General features: G+C 29.9%; 1 protein-coding gene across 2 annotated transcripts in view; it reads left to right on the top strand.

Annotated features, from left to right (window-relative positions):
- LOC128395625 (lachesin-like) overlaps positions 1–22,204 on the top strand; it is a 29,643-nt gene that overhangs the window by 2,665 nt on the left and 4,774 nt on the right. For both annotated transcript variants that reach the window (XM_053356086.1, XM_053356087.1), the window contains exons 2-5: positions 2,423–2,538; positions 4,975–5,188; positions 10,211–10,366; positions 11,445–11,573. In XM_053356086.1, the coding sequence (XP_053212061.1) occupies positions 2,423–2,538; positions 4,975–5,188; positions 10,211–10,366; positions 11,445–11,573 (615 nt within the window). The remainder of the gene's footprint in view (positions 1–2,422; positions 2,539–4,974; positions 5,189–10,210; positions 10,367–11,444; positions 11,574–22,204) is intronic.

Raw genomic sequence — 22,204 nt, 5'->3', positions numbered from 1 at the left:
AAAATGTTTAGGTAATTTTTTCTTCTCCATCCCCTAATCTCCTCCTCTTCATCATCTTCCTAACCTCATGGGAGATAATGAAATGAGCATTTAATTATAGTTGAGAGAGTAAGTGAACCATCAAGGTGAATTTAAGTGGCTAAAGGTTGAGGTGTGTAGTTGGGATGAGGGATTGATACCTAAATAGTAAAGTGAAACAAAAGGATAAACATAATCGTGCCAAGTAGGTGGATCTCTGACCAATGGTCATTTTCACTGGACTGATGATCACCAATCAATAAACTTTTGTATCAGGAAAAAAGTTCATTAGTTATCATAATGGTTATTGTTGTGATTATCAATTTACAGGGAGAAACTTTCCCAACTCATCAACCTTTAATCCTTTAATCATTATGAAAGTTTCCATTAATGAGTAGTCACTTAATTATTAGATTAGATGATTAACTTTAAGGTACAATTTTGTTAATCTACTGGTAGGATTTACTATTAATATTTGATTTCAATTGTCGCTATCAAATGAGTCTAAAGAGTTTTGTGCAAAAGTTTATCATGAGAAAATATCATGAATGAAATTATTCAGAATTTATCATGAAAAGAAAAGTGAAAACTTTTTGTTTCCTCATGAAAATGAAGTTTTTCCAAGAAAAGGAAAAAATGAAAGTTAAAAGAAAAAGAAAACAAGATTAAACAAGAATTTTCTTCTTCCATTGAGAGAATCATGTTCAGGAAAACATGATAACATTTACACACAGGGAGTGAAAATAAGAGAGAGAGAGAGAGAGAGAGAGAGATTGAGAGATTGAGAGAGAAAGTTCAACAATGAATGAAGATGAAGATGAGGGAGAAAGGTTATTTCCACTTCGAGTGAAAAGGATGAACATTCAGAAAAAGAGTTCCATTAATCTCTATTAATCGTTCAGGTTATTTGGACTTTGATACAATCAAGTCAACCTTAAATATTTAATATTATTTAGACATCGAATGAGAGAGAGAGAGGGGTGGGAAGAAAAATTCCAAATTCGAAATTCAAACTTTCATGATAAGAGAGTGATGAAGAGTATCGGATGTGAGAAAAACAAAAAATTTCTTCTCTTGAAATTCCTTAAAGTTAATTCACAATGAATTAAGGTTACCCCTGGATATCATGTTCTTGCTGATGGAAAGTAAAAGGAGTGAGATTAAAAAAAAAGTTCATGATAATAATGAACAATAGAAAAGAAGAAGAGAAAAAAAATGTTACCATGAAAAGATAACATTTGAAATCTCATGAATCTAAAGTTTGTCAACTTTGTTATTTTTTTTCTCATGAATTGAACTTTTGTTGATTCAGATAATCAGATAATCAATGAATACATGAAATGTTTTCATTGGTGAGATTTCCATGAATCTGATCGTTATCATCATCACCATGGTTTACATGGTGAATTGATTCATTTATCTCTGTTTATTTATTACATTAATAAAGGTGAGAGTGAGAGGTTATCATGGTAGAAGGTGGAAATCATGGATTGGCAGGGAGAAAAAAGTTCTGAAGAAAAAATAATGTTACTAATAAGTGAAGATACTCACATTTTCATGGTTTTCTGTTTATTCATTTTCTTGGAACTTTTTTTTTCTCTTCTCATCCCGATAAATCCCTTCTATTATCTGACAAGCTGTTACATGAATTGATTCCCATGAAAACCACAGAATGTCCAGAATTGAGCCTTTTTATAGCTTAGATGTGATTATCATTATCGTTTTTATTATCAGACTTGTGTCTTTCTCATCATCATCTCCATGATAATCATTGAGAATTCATCTTTATCTACTTATTTTTTGTTCCTCTCTCACTTTGTTTTCTGCTTTGTTGCTGAAAGTTTGGTGTGAACAGGCTGAGATTACATGAGAGCTGTTTCCTAGCCGGAAATGATAGTAAACATAAAGTAAATCTCTTCCGGAACTTAAAGAGATCAATGTTGCAAGAAGAATGAATTTCTCGTTCATTTTTCCCATGTAACAATTTCCATTTGGAATCAATCAACAAACTCAGCTATTAGTTCATTGCAGATAATTTATCCATGTTCATATTAGAACCATGATAATCTTGTGGATAAATGAACAATTAGCATATATGGAAAAGTCAACAAGCAAATTTCAATCTTGAACGAAATGTAATTGGAAAATTTTTTCAAATCTCAACTGAAAATCTATCACCATGATAATAGTTCAATCGACGATGAAATATCATGGATGTAATTAGAATGAAGAAGAAGAAGAGAAAAAAATATCTCATCTTCATCTAGTGAATATAATTAATTCAATGAATGGGATGAAGATGAAGATGATGAGAGAGAGAGAAAAACTAATTATAGATTTTCCCATGTAATTTTTTATTCTTTTTTTTCTAATGAGTAATCATTTCTTTCTTCATGATATTCAGGTACTCATGGAATCAAGAATCCACCAAAGTTTATAGGATCAGTTGAAAATGTAACAATTCCTATCGGTAAAGAGGCAACATTGAAATGTAATGTTGATCATCTTGGAAATCATAAGGTGAGTTGAAATGAAAAAGATTCAAATAATTCTGATATAATTACCATGAGAATGAAACTGAACAAAAATCAAAACGATAATTTGATTCAAAAAAAATAACAGCCATTAAAATGATTAGCAATATTCAGGTAATGTAATTAAATGGTTCCTTAAATCATTATCAACCCTTACAAATGCTGTAAATTGCCAACAATTTATGAATCATTGTCATTAAATTGCTGATTATTGATTAGATTTGATGAGTTTTCTTCATGTTGTCTGTATGATAAATTTACTTTTGAATTGTTTCAAGATTTTCAAGAATCTGATTAGGATAAAACCTTGAGGAAAATTGAAAATCCTCATTAATAGTGTTGGACCAATTTTGATTAAACAATTGAATCCATTCAATTTATTGATTGGATTGATATGTCTGAATTTGAAAGCTTCTGCATGGATCATAATATAATGTTCATGATGAAATAATCAGGAAATCATGAAGGGAATGGATTAAGGTAAGTAGGATGAAGAGAGTGTCCAGATAAAGTGATGAAGGATAAAGTGTTTTTTATATCTACACTCAATCTGATATCTTTTTATGCTTATCCAGTGACCATAATATCAGTTTACAGGGAAGACAAAGTTGTAAGGTAAACATTGACATTGGACAATTAGGAATTGACCAGAAACATTAGAATAATATGAAAGCGGAAAAAGAGGATGAGAATTGAGGGAATGGTCAATGAGTTGAGAATCCATTGAGAGAAACAGGAAGAGGAAGAAGAGGAATAAAATGAGAGAGAAAATCTCTTTCTATCAGGAAAAGTAAGATAACTCAAGTGAAATCTAGTAAATAACATTGAGGATATTTAACAGTTACAATTGACAATGAATGATGACTTAAAATGTATCATGATGATGATATTATCTTCATGAAGATATATGAAACTGACCAGTAACATGATTGATGAACCATTGAAATGATTAAGAAACGAGAAAACGATTAGATTACAATTATCATGTAGCTTTTGTTGTTATCTAATCTGTGAATCCCACCACAGGTAACAGGAAGATGATGATGATGATGAAAAGAGAGAAAAGAAAAAAACATAGATTTTGACCCACAATTGACCTCGATTTTTTTGTTCTAACGTATGGACAGTAAATTTGAGACAAAATTGAAATCTTTATATCTCCCAAACCAATTTAATTTAATGAATTATTTTTTCAACACTAGATAGCCTAATTACTATGAATTGATTAAAAATGGAAAAAGAAAGACAAATACAATTAGGGTCAAAAATTTTCAAAATAAATCAAAGCGTAGTAATTAAATTGTGTGCAAAAGTGCTCGAGAAATCTTCTAATAGTCGAATAAAAATTCAATTTGTGAACATATTTAATTGTTTTGATTTCTCTTGATTGTTCAGGTGATAATTTATGATGATTTAGTTAATAATTCAGCATAAATTTACAATGTCTAATAGGGATTAAGTCACAAAAAGTAATTATGTTTTTTGATTAACAATAATAGCCAGAGATCCTTAGCAATTCTAGATGGCGCATCGATCGAAAACATAAAAAAAGTTCGATAATCAATCATAGCTCAGGTCAATAGAACTTTTTAAAGTATAACTTGATTGCAAAATGTTCTCTCATAGTCAAGGTACACATTAGAAATACTAGCTGATCAAAACAATCAAGGAAAAGCTTAAATCACGCAATTAAAATTACTTCGATGGTTTGTTAGGTAACTTGAAATACTAACTCATCTGTTGAGTTTAGAGAATTTTAAAAAATTTAATTCATCAGATTAGCTAATTATCTCATTTCTGTGAAAAAATGACAAGCTTGCGACAAATAATAATAAAAATATAATCATTTTAATTTTGTCTCAAATTTACTATCCATACGTTATTCTAACTTTTCTATCTTATCCTTCATTCACTGGCCATTAAACTTTACCTTTCATCTTAATCACCATGTTAACATGATGATAATATACAAATACGATTGTTTTTATTATATAATTGAACCTCTGAAAACATGATAATTGATCAGAGACAAAGAAAAGGTCAATTTGTTTCTGGTGGTCATTGATTATTCATTAATCATTAGGTAAAATTATCCAGTGGTCAGTTGAACTTATCTATTCATGGAATCCAGAAACTAATCAATTATAACCTAGAGAATGGTCAGTCTTTGTCTTCATCTCTCTCTCACTTGTTCAATGTGATTCTGATTCAAAGTAATTTATATGAATTAACCTGTAAAATAGTAAAGGTTTAAATTAATCAATTGAAATTCATTTCATGAGAGATCAAGACAATATTGTTCATCTGAAACTTTACCTTGATTTTCATGATAATTATTCAAGTTTCCAATATAATTTGGATATTCAGGTTAATGAGATAATTGTCATTCTGATAACTTTTTGTTTTCTTCATTTTTTTTCAGGTTCTTTGGCTTCGTGCTGATCCTGAAAGTACTCAATTGCTCACACTGGACACGTCCAATATTGCTAAAGATTATAGATTAAGAGTGACCAATGATAATAATAGACTTTGGTCACTTCATATTAAAAATGTTACCGAAAGTGATAGAGGGACTTACATGTGTGAAATTAATTCAGAGCCAATGATTAACCGGAAAGCATTTCTTGATATATTAGGTGAGTAAATTTCAAAAGTTCATTAAAATTTTACCATGAAACTGAATGATAAAAATGATGAAAAAATCACAAAGTAAGTAAATTAAATTCCCTTCAACGATAAGTAATTATCATTCATTGATTAGAATAAGATTTGAGTTTCAAGTAGCGAAAAAGTTGCAATTGGAATTTTCAATTTCTATCCTGTGTAAACACATGATGAGTTTTTTTTTCAGTGGAAAAAAATTTAGGAAAAAGTTCTGAACAATTTGAACAATCTTCATATGAACTCTCGATTATTATTATATTCACATGAAGATGGGAAAGTACATGGGAACATATGAGATAAACATGCGACTAGTAAAATATAATACTAATAATACACACACACACACAGTACAATCATGATGAATACACACTGAATACTCAGTAAAATTCATGATGAAATTGAAAAAAAGACAACATAATATAACATGAAATATTAACTGAAAAGTAAACTTGAAATGGGAAAAAAATAGTTGATATTTTATTATGTTGTTTGCTAGAGTTTTGTTCAGTGTTTAAAATGAAAAATAATTCAGAAACTTCAAGATTCAGTAAAAGGAGATAAAGAAAGAGAAAAGGACACAAAAAAGAAAGAGAGAGAGAGAGAGAGAGAGAGAGAGAGAGAGACTGTGATGAAAAAAGAAAAGTTCGAAATAGGGAAAAAAAGTTCTAACGGAGAAAATGATGAAAGTGAATTAACTGATTCCTAAGGCAATTTGATGCTCGGTTGAGCACTTTCTTCATGCCTGTTAACTTGTTTATATTTTCACTTGGTTTAATCTGAATCTTTATCTCCCCTGAAATTGTCAACATTAAATCATCTTTGCATATAACTAAATTAGATTGCTATTAATGTTATCATTTGTTAATCTATCACCCTGATGATTGTATCATCACCATCACTCTAGTTATCATATTCAACTCATCAAGTCACCAGGGAGTTTAATGTTTATAATATGATTTACATGATAAATTGTTGTTCTTATAAAATTTGACAAATCAAAGCAATCGTTTAAATTGAGAATCTAATTTCCAATTGGATAATAATTGTTGATTTGTTGCAACAATTAAACCTAATCTGTAGCATAGTATTGAAAGGATAATGATGCCAATGATAATCTGATTACATTTTGCTACCTGATTTTTTTTTTCATTTGTTAAATTAACTTGATCATTTTGATAGTTAATCAAATTGTTTGAAACTGTAAAAAACGTATAACATGATCACCATGTAATCCAATGAGATTAGTAGATGTTTACATTATTATGAATAAAAAAAGGTTCCAATTCAATTAGGCTTTTAATTAACTCGATTTCATTTTTTTTTCGCTATTCATTTATTACTTTTTCTGGTTCAGCTTGAGATGTCACCAAGATTTTCATCAGGATGAACTTGATGAAAGGTTCATTAATATTTGATAAAAATGTTGAGTAAATGAACAGTTCCAATATTTATCATGAACAGTTTCCTGTCATTCAGTCAATTAGATGAATGTGAAGCAAAAAGAAATCGCGATTTCCCTTAATATTTCAAATTTCTTTCAGAATTCATATCCTTCTGAGCCACATGAATACCACCATGAGCTTTAAACGTCCATAATCTTTAGTCTTTACAAGATTCTAAAGAATTTAAGAATAAAGAAAAGGTTGTGATGGAAAAAGTTCTTACTGAATATCAGGAGAGAGAGAGAGAGGAATGATCAAGATCGAATCAGCTGATTATATTGATGAGAGAAAGGAATGAGAAAAAAAAATAAAGATGATCAGAGAAGATAATGGGATGTATATAATGATGGAAAGTAAAAGGATCCATTGGGTGGATCAGAATAAAAGTTTCATGGAGAATAAAAGTTCTGAAAGTTGTTGAAATTTCGATACAAACAACAACAAAAAAAAGGAGAAAATCTTTTCTTCAAATCATCTTATTATCGCTCTCATCCCAACAGAACCTCTTATTAAGCCTGTAAATTGATGTTCTCAACTTATCCTCATCCTTATCCTAATCATTAAAATGATGATGATGATGATGATGATTAGGATGAAGTATAAAATAGTATTGAGATTGGTTAATGATCAACTTTTGCATAGATTGAGGGAAAAAATTGTCACCGTTGATGAGGATGAGGAAAAATCTAATCAAATGATAATGAATCAGTTATCTGTTTTTTTAAAGGGAAAGATAAACACTTATATTAAATAGGAATTGATTCAGTTGATTGTTTAATGATAAAACTTTTCCCTGATTATATTCATCCTTTTACATTAATCAGTGATGTTAATCGCTCTGATTATTAACATGATAATAACTGATTTAGTTGCATAGACATGGTTAACTCATTGAGGAAAAAAAATATAATATCTTGATGAAAATCTCATGAATATATTAGATTATTCATATTATACTAATGTTTTATTTTGAGCTGAAATTTTCACCATGAATTTTGAATCTCCCTGAACATTAGACACTTTTGATTAGTGAAAAAAAAGACACAATGTTTACCTTTATCATCATCATCATCTTCCTCTTTTATTTAATAGTGAGGGAGTTGCAAGTTGACAATATTATCATGATTCAGTTTCATGTATCTTTAACTTGTATCGTAAATGAGATTTGAGCTCATCATGTCTCATGAGATTCTCAGTTAATAAAGATGAATTTCTTTCATCTATCCTAATGGTAAATCAATTATCATGATATCAGATTTTTTTTTCTCGTTAATTTTGCAATAAGATTCACAGGATAATCTGTATTAATTGAATATATCATTACATTGATAACTTAATTCAGGAAGCTGAACATTCAACCTGATCAATTGATGATGATTCTGATGACTGAACAATTGATTTCATATCACTTATTAGCCTCTTTATCCTCATAGTTGAGGTAAATCTGTGATAATCATTTTCTTTTTCAGATTTCCTTTAACTCATGAGATCAAATGAGAAGATAAATGTTGATTTCGAAAATGAAAATCGAAAGTTCTAAGCTGAAATCTAAGTCACGCTATACTTCAATCAGCGATTTCCAATATCACGCTACATTCATTCATAATTTTCTGTTTTACAACTTTGTATTATTATCAATGTCACCCTGTCCTCCATTGAGAATACAAAATTGCAAATCTCAATTGGAATCTTTATCTTTGTTTACTTCCTCTACCAAACAGGGAAAGAGATTTGAATTCTCTGTCATCACTAAATTGTAACATTCTGTTAATCACTTTGTGAGAAATAGATTCTCAAAAGCGAATCAAATTAACATTAAATTCAACTGATTAATGAGTAAGAAAGACAATTAAACAGGTTCGCTAATGATACCAAACTGAAGGAGGAGAAGGAGAAAAAAAATATTAACGATTATCTGAAAAGTTCATTGATGAATTGATGAACAAATGGATCAATGAACTTTCTCTCAGTATTCAAGAAGAGATTGTGAACAATTTAAAAGCTTTCAAACGGTGGGGATTTTTTTTCCTCTTCCTCTACAATTCCACTTAGCCCAATATCTTCCCACTCTAATGAATGTACCGAGATATTGATGGGGCTCATCTTTTGATACTTATTTCATGTAACCTTGATGGCGAAAACTTGACATTGTGACAACAATAAGGAAACAGAATTGATTCTTGAACTTTAAGTGTCTCTGTCATGGTGAAAATGAGGGAGGAAATTATTAAAAAAACAAACTATGACAACAAGTAACCATAATGGTTACTCGTTCTGGTAGTAAAAAATTCATCCACCATGATGAAGAGTAAGAAAAAAAAGTCGAAACTGAAAATGTTATCGTTTTTCCGAATCATTAACCGTTGAACAATTTAATTGTCAACCTAAATTACTTGTTATTGATTAAAAGTTTTTTTCTTCTCCAAAGTTGTTGCCTTTGAAAAGTTCTGATAATAAACTTTGGATTCTGTTTTATCGGAGATCATGATGAAGAAAAAAAAATATCTACTAAAGGATTGATAGTCTATTGAACCGTTCATTTGTCAATCTTGAAGAATTTTTTTTCTCTTCTTTTCTTCTCAGAACTTTAAGAATCTGAATTATCGTTATCATGAAAAGGGAGAAAATTTTTCCAATTGGTTTGTATGATTGATGAAACAAATTGTTCACTTGAATGTTGAGATTTGTAACTTGTACCTTTGATTGTTTGTTATTTGCTCCATTTGAGTTAATCACAATTACTAAATTGTTTCTACTTTTCATTGGTTAGAAAAGTTCAATTCTGATTAACTTGACATGTTTCAAATTATCTTTGAGCTGTTAGAAAAAGATTGAATTAGTTACATGATAATTCAGAAGGAATTATTTTTAATCATTGTTATCATGCTACAGGGAAAACAATGATTAACATTGTAACTATTTTGTGATCTTTTATTATTATCTACACATTTTCATGTACACTGAGTTTCAATTGACGATAACTTTCAACTGAATTATCATGTTACCATGAAAAACATAACAAAAAAAAGTTTCCAATGTTAATCTTTTCTGTTTGGGATCAAGTTTTATGTCATAATCAGTTGAATTTATTATCCACGAGTTTCAGATTCATGAGTAAACATGAATGAAATTCATGATCACTGTCATCTGATTTAATTTACTTAACTGTTGATGATACTAATTGAGTTTATATATAAAACTTTAAAGTATCATGAGACTTGATGTATCACATGAATTTCCAATGAAAATATCCTCAGGCTATTCAAAACTCAGGCTCTTTTGTAATTTTTCTAGATACTCATCACCTTAAAACCTTTTAAAGTTATACAATTGTTGTAATTGTCAGACTGATTAAGTTGATTCTCTGGGTCAAGGTGAGAAATGTAAACATGATGATGTTTCCATCAATGAATTCAACTAAAGTTGAAATAAAGTTACTTTGTGAATAGATTTTGAAACTTTACTCAACTTTATCTCATCATTTTATCTACTCATTCATGAATTGATTTCATTTCATTTTCTAATCTCAATCTATTTTCATCTCTCTTTCAGTTCCTCCTTCAATTGTAGATAATGAGACAAGCTCAGACGTTGTTTTAGATGAACGAAGTAAATTATCGTTACGTTGTAGAGCCAATGGTTATCCCACTCCCACCGTGATCTGGAGACGAGAGGATGGTAAAAATTTGAGCACCGGATTCATCGGTGGTAAGTTTCCATATCCATTCTGAGTATTTCCACAAGTTGGAACTTTTCATTTTCTTATTCTTTCGAGATTGAGCTTCGAGTTGTTCCCCACTCAGTTCGAAGTGAATTTCATAAGATCATACAAATGAGAAAAACAAATGAACAGCATGATGATAATCTTGTAGATTTCATGGTTAATATTCATCATGATTAATTCTGGATAAACATCAATTGTTCATTTATTTCCTGATTACATTCATGCACCATGAAGAGAGAGAGACACACACAACAGAAATGAGGGGAAAAAAAGTTCTGGTAATTGGGAAGAAGAAAAATTGAAATGATTAAGATGAAGATGTGATAATAGTGATGAAGAGGAAAAAGATTCATGGTAGAAAGTGCTAATTAATTATAATTAGCTTATCATCTTAAGTAGTTTGTCAAAAGCAATTCTCATATTTTTACATGGAAAATAATATTCATTAGTCAGAACTTTCTCCTCATCCTTTTCATTGAATTTAACATGGAAAACGATGATGAACAAAAAAAACTAATCATTCTAATTGTTAATGATAATCATGATAATTATATCAGATAATAACAATAATAATAACATTCTTAACCTTATTAAAATTCATTTATCTTTTTCCCCATGTTGGTGTAATTTTCATTACCAAGACACTGAATTTAAGTAAATTGCTAATTGTAATAGTGATTAGTTTTTATATCGTTATCATGTAAGATTATTGTTAATTGTTGTTATTATTATAACAATTAAAACCCTTCAATTGATGTGAATGTAATATTACATATGTATATGATTTTTTTCCTCTTCCCTCTCAATGGAGATGAAAATATTTACCTCTTCCTTTTCCGGCTCCACCCAAACATGATCAACATTTTATCCTCATCCTTTTTAATGGAGAGAAAATTTTAATTTCCGGTTTTCTGTTTCAATGTTGTTCCGCTTTCAGAAATAATCTACATGATGATCTTGTCTTTTTTTCTTCTTCTTTTTCTTATTCCTCTTCCATCCGCTATTCTTTTCATGATAAATTTTCTTATATTCTATCTCTTTCTGACTCTCTCATTCTCTTAGCATCCAAAGTGGAAGGTGAATATTTGAATATAAGTCAAGTAACACGAGAAGACATGGGAGCTTATCTTTGTATCGCATCTAATGGAGTCTTACCATCAAGAAGTAAACGCATTTTCGTCCAAGTTAATTGTAAGTAGTTAATTAAATTACTTTATTTTGTTCTTATTACAATTCGTTTCTTGAGAGAACAGAAAAATAATTATTACTCTGCTTTGGAATGGATAGAAACACGAAAAAAACAAACATCTCTCACAATCAGTAATTTCCATGAAAGTTTCATGATGATTGGTTTCGATTTCAATACTCTTTCAATGAAAAAGTTTCTTCTGTGAAAATGATTATTCATTTACCATGAAGGCAAATGAATTCTTAGAGATGAAATGAGATGAGATGAGAAGAATTTTCTTTTTTTTCTTTCTCTTAAAGTTCAGTGTCTGAACTCTTTTCATGATCAGACTGACCCATGGATGGAATTTGTTTGTCTGAGATGATATTATGTTCATAAATTTCATCGATCAACTTGACTATCACAAAGTTATGAACAAAATGTCAGAATTAATAACATGATGGTGATGAGGAGAAAATGAACTAAAAGGCTTGATGAGAGTTCTGGGAATTGAAATTAGTGCTCATCAGTGATTTAGGGAATAGTAACTAAAACATTACATGGTAGAGGTTATTCAGTCATCGATTCAGCTCTCAGGGGATAAAGTTCAACTTGATCTATCTTGAGTGTATCCACATCATCATCTTAATCGCAGTTTAACTTGACCTTTTATTATATTATATCATCATTACCATCAGAATCACCTTTTCAATGAACTAATATAGTGAGAAAAATTTTGTTGAAAATCATTTTCACAATAAAATGACCAATAGACAAATAATACTTTCGATAAACTTACAGTCCATTCTGAGAATGAGTGTTAATGTTATTATCATGATGACCATTATGATGACTGTTATTGTTATTGTTATTATCGGATTTTATATAAACAATTTATCAATTGAATTGTTATCATCATCATCACTTTAACTTTGTCACAAATATTTACAAATCTTTACAATGTTAACATTATCATGAAGCAGCATGATGATAACATTGTAAAGTTAATTGAGTGATTAGGATGATTTAATTGTTGAAACTTTGAAGTTCATTGGTTGAGTTTTTTGAACTTTTTTCACCTTGACATTGACCCATCGATGGATTGGATTTAGATGATGGATTTGCCTTGGTTTGTTTTGTTTTTCTCTCTCATCTTCTCCATTTAATTTCTGCTTCTTTTAGGTAAATTTCTTTAAGGTTTATCTGGATTTCAACATTCGCAACTTTCCAATCCCATTAATCCATTGCAATCTAACTGAGAGATTGTTATTAAAACTTGTTCTCAAATAGGATCAGTGAAAAGGCTTAAATAGTGTTTATCATGAGTAGATGATGATGAAGATAAACAGAAGCCACATAAAAAAAAGTTCTCTCAAAATATTATCTTCTTCTTATCATAATCATCATCATATTCCTCTTGATAACAAGAACTGATGATAGAGAAAGAGAAAAGTTCTAGTAGGATCAACAATCTCAACTAGTGATTCTGATAAGAGGATTATCTTACCTCCCATGAGATAATATTGGAAATAGATGATGAAAGATGATGATAAATATTCATATTCTGATGGTGACATAATTTTTTCATCTGTTTGTTGATACTTTCACTTGTTTCCCTCTTTCTATCACCAAGTTCAATTCATATCCTCAAGCCTCAAGTATCAGAATTTTGATTGAGAAAAGAATGGAAAAACTTCCAATGAGGTTATTCATACTCTCTCTCTCTCTCTCTCTCTCTCTCTCTCTCTCTCATGATTAAATTCGTACGAAATAATCACCATACATAAATCATATTCCAGTGATAGTTATTAGCCAAAATTTTCCGATAAAATTTCATTATAATCTAATTTTGAGGCTCAATGTGTGATGATTTCTGCTAGGGATTGGAAAATTTTCACCAACCATGAGATTCTGGATAATATCAATTGTTGTCTGTTAGATGAAACTTTTTGATTAAGGTGATTGGTTTTAATAACAAGCAGATTCATGGTACTCATGAGAGTGAAAATTTCATTATCATCTCTAGAGTTACTGAAGATAAGAATGTTATTTCTTGAGTAAAATTAACTCCAGAACTTTTTATATCTCCTTTGGCTTGAAATTTTCTTCAGTGAAAATTTGAAAAATAAGGAGTTAAAATTTCCAAGAAAAGCTAATCTCATCAGAATTTTCTTATTCTTGTTCATTGTTATTACATCTTTTTCCCTGTTTATTGATAATCTAAAATTCATTGACCTTTAATTTCATGTGTTACAAACACCTAGAAAACTAATCTCAATCCTAAAGAATCTGAATTCATCTATTCAATCTCATTGAGCTGTACTATTATTATTATTATCATGAATTCACCACTACTATTATTGAATTGAAAATCAAACAATATTGAATTGTGGATGATAAACTCAATGAAAGAGTCTAAGATGAAAACCTATACAAATTCATGATGATTCTGAGTTTCTTATAGACAGAATTCACAATTTCCATGAATCAATTTCCAACCAACAGCAATTACATTTACTATTAGATTTGATGGAGAGGTAATTTTTTTTATTCTCAATTCTTCCAGATTGATGTAAGAACTCAATCTCTTTGCCCTGGGAGTTTTTCTCACCATCACCTTCAATTTTTATCTTTTATTTGTTTTCGAATATTTTTTTCACCCATGTTAACCTCCTCCCACATGGTAAACATATATATCATATTGAACTGGATAACAATAGTTTCTACCTTTCAATTGGTATGTATTCAAATGGTCAAGTGAGTGGACATGCAATGAAGATGAAACAATTTGCAACAAGAGGTTCAATGAATTTCAATCTCTTTATCTTTTCTTGTTTTCCCCTGAACTTTTTCACATTCTGAATATCAAGAATTGAAATTGATTTCAGAATTTCTATCTACAAGGAAAATTAATACAATCTGAGGAAAGTTGAACATTACGAATCAATGAGTTGTAACATTCAACTTGAGATGATAATTGTAAAGCCAATTTCAGAAAGATGAAGATGAAAAAATAAACTCTAAAGATAGCAAATAGTGAACATAATAATAATAACATGACGATGACCACAAGGATTGAAACAAAAGTTCAAGCAAGTGAAAGAAATTCATTCTCATGGTTGGGAAAATTTGAAATGTTCTGTTACACCTCATTCACAATGAGACACATTAAGAAAAATATTGTGACATAAGTTCCAGGGAACTTGAGAAATCATCAAGTTTTTTTTTTCTTCATCTTCTTTCTTGGAATATGAAAAATTATCTGCCAATATGAAGTTTACTCCATGAAAAGTTGATTTTTCTTATCATGTTTTTGATATTCGATGAATATTTTTTCTTCTAACAAATAGAACATTATTATCATGATTGTCTCTGAATTTCTCCTAAAATTTTCTCACTCATCTTTCTACAACATCTCTCTCTCTCTCTCTCTCTCTCTCTCTCTCGAACTGATCATATTTTTCTTGCCTCCTTGTTGAAACTAATTCTGAAAATATTATTGAATTGTAAGATAAAGTGAATAGTGAAAAGCATAAGTTCTGGCGTGATATGAATTTTAATCAATTCCTCAGAAAGCAGAAACATGATGACGATGATGATATACTCGTGATGATGAAAATGATGCTATCTTTTCATAATATATAGAGAACTCAAGAGCAAGTATATAAATTTTTCACCAAATTGATGAGGATAAAAGTTGAATTTAACAATTCTGATGAAGGTAAAAAACTTGATTCCATATTGGAATATAAATATTATGCAACTTTTTGAGTATTTTCTGTTCCCATGATCAACATTTTCTCCTTCTAATTGAATTACCCTGATTTCTGTTAACTTTTCTGTACATATCATGTAATAGTAATTGTTGAAGAACAAATTTATTATTGACTAATAGTAATAATCTGTAGCCTTACCTGTAACTAATCCGAATAAGCTTAATCTTAGGATTAAGACTTGATAGCTTCTGGAATGAAATTGAAGCCACAAAAAGTAACTCCAATTGATAAACTTAAGTATTAGTAAAGGGAAAAGTTTCTAATGATCGACATGATAAAGATGAAGAGAAAAGTAAATAGAGGGAGCGGATATTTCTCTCTTCCTTCTCATCTTCCACCTCCATCATCTCACTCCTCGAGGATACATACTAGTATATAACTTTATTACCTGGAGTATATCTGATTTAGAGCACGTATCAGACTCGATGGCGAAAATATAATATTTTTAACTCCCAACAAAATAAGAACCAAATACAAGGTTTCAAATTCTCTCTCATCTTCATCCGCATCATCTTTTCATCCCTTTCTTTTCCATCCTCATCCATCAATATTTTCTCTTTTTTATTTCGATATATTAAAACCACCATGAAAATAAGTTCTTCTTGGAAAATAAATTCGTATCTTCTCAACTCCACCTTCTAGTTTAAGGTAAACTTTAAGATGATAGGAAGACAAGAGAGAGAGAGAGAGAAATTATCTTTATCATTTGTTCTTAACTCTCGCCCTGTTTCCTCATATTTAACTCGAAAGACAAGACCATGAAACTGCCAGAATTTCAATTGATTACGAGTCTAAGATAATATCAATTCCGAGTTGATTTGATTAACTTTCATAGATATTTAAGTTGTGACAGAATTGAATTTTTTCCTCACTCTGGTTTTCCTACAAGAAAAGGAAGTTGCTCAAAAAAGGATAGGAAGTTGGACTCAAAGTTTTAAGATTCTGAGCTGAGTGACGGATGCTGAGTAAATGAACGAAGAGGAAAAGACAAGTTGTGGCCCAGAGTTCATGATGAGTCTTCTGATGGAATCAAGTTCAAAATTAGTCGATAAACTGTATTGATAATGATAATTGAAGAAAAAAAAATATTTGCACTAATGGAATAGAAAGAGAAAAGAAAAAAAAATGAACACCATGAAAGAAGAGAAAAAATAAAATGGTTCTCATGTTGATTGAGTTTTCCATAACCTCGACTTTGATCTTTCCATTGATTCCCTTGTGAATTTGTAATCATTTATAGTTGAACAATTAAGAACTTTGGGTGTTGATTAACTACGAAAAACTTCAACTGAATAGCAATTAGAAATTACATCACAATTTACCAATTGAAGTACATGCCACCTCCTTTTTCCCACCTTCCACCATTAACTTTTTCCACCCACTAACGTGTAGCATTTGATTGAAAGAATTACATTGAAAGTAGTTAGTTAGATTCTTTCCACTCTGAATTTCCACCTCTCCTCATGAATATAACTCCAATTTATATATTACCCTGTAAATCAGCACCTTATCCTCTTTGATTACCTTTTCCACCGTTGATTTGAAATCTTAAATTAGCAAAATTTTCATGAACTTTTTGTTTTCCAACTCGGTGAAAATTTCGTATAAACTTTTCACCAAAATCTTCAATCATTTCTGATTCTTTTAATAGTAAACATGAAAATTATATTCAGTAAAATTCATCACCATGAACTCAACTTTTATCCTCTGCAATCAAGTTCAAATATTTGATAAGAAAATTTTCACTCTGAACAAGATAACTGATGATTATCATGATAATAATATTGAACTTGGATGAATTGGAAACTTGATTCAATTATCTCATTAAATTGTCACAATTGATTAAACTCTTACCTGGAAGAAATGAGAAAGAAAAGCTCATTATGATTGACATTATTCTGATCGGGAATAACTCAATTCCATCATGCAACATGATTGTGTTCATCTTATCCTTGACCCTGCGAATCATGAATAATAAAATAATTCATATTGGACAAAATTGAATCATGAAATAAACAAAAAACTGATTAAATCAACATCATGATCAAGTTCAATTAATATCAAATTATAACAGTTAAGTTGCTAATCTAATTAGAAGAGTAATGATTTACCATAATTATCATGAAATGATATCGATCAATCGAATTTGATATTGAACCGAAGACACGAAATTATGACGAAAATGTAAGCAGGAAAAATCGAGTAGTCCAAATGTACAAGAAAATGAAATTCGAGGTCGTGATTCTTGTATACCTTTCTCACATAATCGTAGACAAGTCGAAGGGGGCAAATGAGATGGACAAATAAAAGAGAAACAGAGAGAGAGAGAGAGAGAGAGAGAGAGAGAGAGAGAGAGAGAAGAGAGAGAATTGGTGATAAAATGCCTCCAGGGCAAATGAAGAGATGATGAAGATAATACCTTGGACCTTAATGAAAGAGGGAAGTGGCAATATGTACTGAGAGTGGTTCCTTTTTTTGACTCAATTAGATTTGAACATAAAGACGTGAAAAGATTGTTGATAGTGAAGAAATAAATTCGTTGCGAGTTGATAACAATCAATTCCACTCTCCATCCTTCATCCACTCACCATGAATTCTCATCCTCATCATCATGTGTAACTTTCATCTACCTTTTAATGTAATAGTTTGTCTTTAATGTCAAGACAATGAAGAAGAAAAAAACTAACTCACCCTCAGGGTAATTTCATCATTCCATCCAGATCAAATTATTGTTTCATCGTTTATCCTATTAATATTATTGAATCAACTTTGATTTATATCATCAGCTGATTAGTTTGATTAAATGTTATCACTAGAAAGTAAAGAAAAAACTTTTTGATGATTCAAATGAATTTTCATCAAAAATTATTCTCATGATTAGATTGTTCAGTTGAATGTTTTATCATTTTTGGTAATACTAATTAGTTAATTAGAGACAATTAATGTATATATATATCTTGGAAAAGGTGAAGCAATTAAAGATGAATTAAAATTAATTGACTGATCACTTGAGGTTAATTAGAATAGTTTATTATTCAAATTTATTTTTCTTTTCGCTTATTAATATTCACCTTTCATTCATTTACATTTTTATTAGTTGAATTATCATGTAACTATCATGAAAATGGATAATGATGAAATTATCTTACTCTCTATTGAAATTGTATCATAATAGTTGTAATCACAATCAAATGATGATGATGATGATGATACATATGATATTCACAATCTATTATAAACAAATAATCATCTTATTCAAGTATTGAATATACACTTTAAGTGTAATATCTACATGGTGTTTCTACATGAAGTATCGTTCACTCTTACAGATGAATACGTGAAGAAAGTGAAAATCTTGTTATGTATTGCCTTTAAGACAAGATGAAGATAGAGACGATAATGATTATGGAATTGAAGAAGAAAAAAAGTTGGGAATTGGAGTTTTTTTCCTCATCATATCAAGAGTTAAATTCATAAGTGGGAGTTGGTTTCATGGAGAATCACCTTTGAGAATAATATTTTGAGTGTTCAATGTTAATAGTAATAAAATTATCATGCAAGATGAGAGAGAACGAGAGAGTGAGTGAGTGAGTGAGAGAGAGAGTGAGGTGGTGGAAGTGGGAGTGATATCGAAGCTTAAAAAGCCTAATAGGTTGATAGTATTTTTCTAGTTTCTAATAATTTATTGTATCTAAACTGAATTAGTGAGTTCCTATGAATGTGGTGGTATTGCAATGAATTTAATTATACTGAGAAAAGAGATGAAATAATAATAAAAACGGATGATAAAGATGAGGATGAGAAGAATGATTTTGATAGATTAATTGGTTTATATTAGATGAAAGGGAAGTGGGAAGAGAATGAAGAAGAATGATTAAGTTTTTGGAAGAAGATGATAAAGATGAAGGAGAAGTTGGAGTCGAAGGTGTTAGTCTATTTTTCTATCCCATGTATTCCAATCACGTTTTCAGATATTTTCACTTTTTCATCTTCATCTTCTCCATCATCATCATCATCAGCATCATCTTCTTATTGAAGGTGATGGAGAGATGGTAAAGATTTTTTTTCCAAGTTCATCTGAGTGTAGAAAAAAAAAGTTCTACATTTCCAACTCGAAATTTTCTCCTCTCTTATTGCCCTTAAACTTTTGAGGTTTTATTTTTTCTTCTTCAGATTTATTCCAACTTTTTCGATGCTAAGAACTTTCTCCCCCTCATCATCTCCCTCGAATATGTCAAGAATATTTCAAAAGATCTGAAAGGAGTCAAGAGGGTGTTGATGATAAGAAAGTGGGAGAGATTTTTTTTTCTCTCCAAAATTTCATCTTCATCCTGATTCTATTTCCTTATCAGCTTACACCTTGAATTTGTACTCTAAAAGCCCTCACCCAATATTCAAATTTATCTCATCCCCTGGAATACCCTGAATATGAAAAAAAAGCTTTTTCTTCATTCATATGTACCTTTTTTCATCCTTATCATCACCATCTCTTCAAGTTATATGTATGATTATTCAACATTTTCACCTTATCATCAATCTTATCACCAACAGATTTACCTTTGAAACTTTTTCCCACTCTCATCATTATCATCTTCATGTCTCACATCATCTTTTTCCTTGTATCATTTACTTTCAATCATCATCCTCATCAATAAGATAAACTATTAGTCAACACAGTGAATGAGATAATAAATGAAAAAAAAAATCAGGCTCAAGATAAACTCAGATCAACACGATGAGAATGATGAAAATGAATCTCATCTGAATAATCTGAAATTCAACCATGCAAATAGTCATGAAAGTTTTCAATACATTTCTACATATATATAAGTTTCACTTGATCAACTCATGATCATCATGTAAACATAAACAGTCACACACTGGATCAGGAAGGAGGAGAAAAAAAATCATGAAAATACTCATGAATTCAGAATTATATTGTAATGATAAACTCACTTGTTGATAGAGTTAAAGTATTGGAATCAGAACTGCGAACATGATTCTGAAAATCTAGAGGGTTGCAACTGAATTGAAAGAGAAGTTCTGGAAAAAATGTTGGTGTAAGCTGAGTTTTCTCATGTACTATCATTTGGAAATATGATTGAATATCTATCATGAAATACTGAGAGTTTACATGATAGCGATCAACATGATTCTTATTTTGGTTATGATTTGTTTACTTATGAACAAAAGTAAACCAATTATTCAAATTGAATAAATTGTTAAGGTCAAGAGTTAGAAGTATTTAAAATACATGATGAACGTCATGAACTTTATCTCGACTGAATCGTTCATCATGTTGAATGTTTATATTAACATGATAAAGTTATGATTAAGATTGGAAACTGATCATATGCAAAGGGATAAGAAAAGACGAATTGTCAGCAGAAATTGAAATGTTCATCAGTCATCATCATGATTATGGGAAAAAAGTGTAAAAAAAATAAGTGAGAGAGGAAACTTAAAAGTTCTGTGTAAAAAAAAGTTCCAAGATACTCAAAGAGGTTGGTAAATTAATCCATGGGTTTTTCAAGTTAAGTCTCACTCTCTTTCCAAGTGATGGATTACTGATTTATTTCCTAGTCTATACTTGGAATCATGTATTTCATTGATTCAGTTTAACCTCTGGAACTTACATGATGCTTTTTACCCTGAACACTTTTACTTCTCTTCCTCGTCATCATCTTCCTCTACAAGACTTTTTCACAATGAAACTTGTATTAGCCCATTATCATTATCATCACAAGAGTTACTGAACTTTATTTACAAGAAGAGAGAGAGAGAAAATAACATGATAACGATAGAAACGCTATTATATTGATGAACTTAAATTGTTCCAATCACATGTTAATCTTGTTTCTTGTAAGTTGAGATTTGTACGAGTAAATATCTCATGATATTCATGAGAAATGATTACTTTTCAGGGTTGAAAAAGTTACAACGAAAATGATTCAGTCTGAATGACACTTGGAATTAGAATCCAGGTAATAATAGAAAAATAAAATTATTAATCAGCTGTAAGATGGATGAAATTGTTTTCTTTTTCAGTTTGTAATAGAAAATTCTTGAGCATATCTTCATTATCGCTTTGAATTCCCTGGTTATATTTATATTCAAGAATACTCTGAGTTTGTATCTCTTTCCAGAAACAAGCAAACTGGAAAAAAAGCCATTTGCTTTTCAGTGGTAACCAAAAGCTCAAAATGAAAGGAAAAGTAATGAGAGTGATGAAGACAAAGAGGAAAAATCGAAAAGTTTTCTTCAGAAAATCAGATATTTCAACAGTTCGTAACTCTTAACTCATGAACGATAAAATGTCATGATGTATCTCCCATGTGAATCTCATGTTGTTACAACTTGTCTTTTAATTGTTTCCAAATGTATATAAACTTTTCCTTACCTGACAAGATCCAAGGGTTTGAATCTTGTTTTCTTTGAACTTTTCTTGTTCACTGATTATCATGATTACATGAGTAACCCAAATATACAAACATTCACATCTTAATTGTCACCTAATTGACATTTAAATCAGATTAAGTAAACTCACACTAAACCAGTAAAGTTAATTTACTTGATGAACGTAATCAACTAGTAATCAAGTTAATTTTATAAACACAAAAGGTAAATTTACCTATCAAACCAATAGCATGGTGAACCTTTCACCTGAATCAATGAACAAGATATTTATTATATGTCACAAACAGTTAACAAGAATATGAATAAACTGAAATGTTATGATAAAACTGTTGAATTGAAAATAATAATCATAAAATCAATTGAAATAATCAATTTTTCAATCAAGTTACATATTCAATTTTAAGGTGTAAAGTTTTCACTACAAGTTTCATGTTACCATGAATACAATTCAATCTGATAGT

The sequence above is a fragment of the Panonychus citri genome, unplaced genomic scaffold (assembly GCF_014898815.1).
Source record: "Panonychus citri isolate SS breed McGregor unplaced genomic scaffold, ASM1489881v1 Contig00141, whole genome shotgun sequence".
Lineage (NCBI taxonomy): Eukaryota > Metazoa > Arthropoda > Arachnida > Trombidiformes > Tetranychidae > Panonychus > Panonychus citri.
This window is presented reverse-complemented; position numbering and strand designations above follow the sequence as displayed.